This window comes from Psilocybe cubensis, chromosome 8 (genome assembly GCF_017499595.1).
Source record: "Psilocybe cubensis strain MGC-MH-2018 chromosome 8, whole genome shotgun sequence".
Taxonomy (NCBI): Eukaryota; Fungi; Basidiomycota; class Agaricomycetes; order Agaricales; family Agrocybaceae; genus Psilocybe; species Psilocybe cubensis.
In genome coordinates, this window is record NC_063006.1 from 594558 (window position 1) to 596307 (window position 1750).

The 1750-nt window shown below is 56.2% G+C and overlaps 1 protein-coding gene across 1 annotated transcript; it reads right to left on the reverse strand.

Annotated features, from left to right (window-relative positions):
* Nucleotides 1-1145: 1145 nt before the first annotated feature.
* On the reverse strand, nucleotides 1146-1750 carry JR316_0008720 (Ubiquitin-conjugating enzyme E2 2; the record flags this gene model as incomplete). The annotated part of the gene is made up of 2 exons (XM_047894433.1): nucleotides 1146-1573; nucleotides 1621-1750. The coding sequence occupies 2 exons, from the start codon at nucleotides 1748-1750 to the stop codon at nucleotides 1146-1148; spliced, it is 558 nt and encodes a 185-aa protein (XP_047745892.1).

Sequence of the window (1750 nt, forward strand, 5' to 3'; positions counted from 1 at the left end):
CTCTGCAGGTTGCCACGCCATCGAGACGACGCGGGACTCGAATGCGCGTGCTCAGCGAGCTTGAGGACGGGGTAAGTAAATGCATTATTCGACGGGTATCATTGTTGACTGACCTGGACACGCAGAACCTTGCATGTGTGTTCCCAAGAGTCGGACACGTCGTCGAAACTGTAAGTCAGTCCACACTCGTCAGCAACCGCCTGTGATTGACAACCGCTGCATCAAGACCTGCGCCTGCTCAGCGAGCTTGAGGACGGAGTAAGTAAACAAGCTATTCAACATGGAACACTGCTGACTGACCTGGACACGCAGAACGACCTTGAATCCGTGTTCCCGAGCGGCGGAAACGCTGTCGAAAGTGAGTGCATGCTTTGTTCGTCAGACCGCCCGTGATTGACCACCCAATACCAAGGCCGTATCGATTGGGGGGCAGGGAACAATGAGACCTATGCAAAAGTAAGTTGTCGTGTCGTTCACCGTGAACCAGCCTGAACTAACCTGACCTAGACACACAGAGCACCCCCAATCTATTCAAAGGCCTACATCCGTTCAACCGGTGCAGCTCGACACATGCGCTCCGCTCGTTGTGAATCGCCCCTTGACAGCCCGCCTTGCTGCGGATTCCAGTACGCGATTGGGGAATGGACTGGACGCGGTGGTGATGTGGTGGATGTGTGAGTACGCTGAGATGTTAGTAGGGAATGACTTGGAATGACCACACACAAGTACAGGTTGTGGTGTTGCCGTGGTTTCGCATCGGCCGCATATACCGTGGAGATGTGGAGGGAGGTGCCTAGTCGGTGTCCTAAGGATGCCATTGCAGGTTAGTTGACCCGTTGTTCAACGCGAGTCATGTCAAACTTACCTGAGATGTACATTGCAGGTCTGCGCTACCCTAAAATCTGGCTCTCCAATATCCCAGGCGGCACTCCTGTTGAATGCGAGTCGGGAACGCCGCAGCAAGGTACGTGACTCGTGTTCTGAACAGTTGTGACTGGGGTATAACGCGTTGTTGATAGGGTGGTGCTGATGGAAAGGATAACAGCAGGCAAGGGCATTCGTATCGACGCGTATGTCCCATATACGGGCAATGTCGATTCATAGCGGGAGCCGCTGCCTGATTGCCTGCTCCCGTGCATTCGCCTTCAAACACGCTGAGACGCAGCTCCGCCCGCGTGCTGTCCCTCCATCGGCTCCCCTCCCTCCCCCGCCTGCTCTCCCTCATTCTCCCCCAACCCCCCCTCCTCCGGATCCAACCAACTCTCCTCAACCGTCACCTTGACCCTCCTCACATACTCCTTCATATTTTCCCTATACAACTGCGCCGCCTCCGCATTCGCCGGGCTATTCGGGTTCGGATCATGCAGCAAGCTCTGTATACTCGTCAATATCGCCGCGACGTCGTATGTGGGCGACCACCGGTTTTGCAGGATGTCGAGGCAGAGCTCGCTGTTCGCGTAGACGTTGGGGTGGAACATCCGCGAGAGGAATTTGACGGTGGGCGGTTTGTTGGGGTAGGACTCGTCGAATGTGAGGAGGAGCTTGAATGTGCCGTCTTCGAAGGGGGTGTCGCCTGTTGATAGGTGAGTGGCTGGGGGTGAGTGGGGAGAGGAAACGCACCTGGCCCGAAGATGACAGCGTTCCAGAGCATAATATTGTCGGGGAGCGGACTGCCCGAGATCCCGCCTGGCGGGTCGGACGAGAGGCGCTTGAAGTCCCGGATGAGCCGTTTCTTGCAGTTCGTCGACAT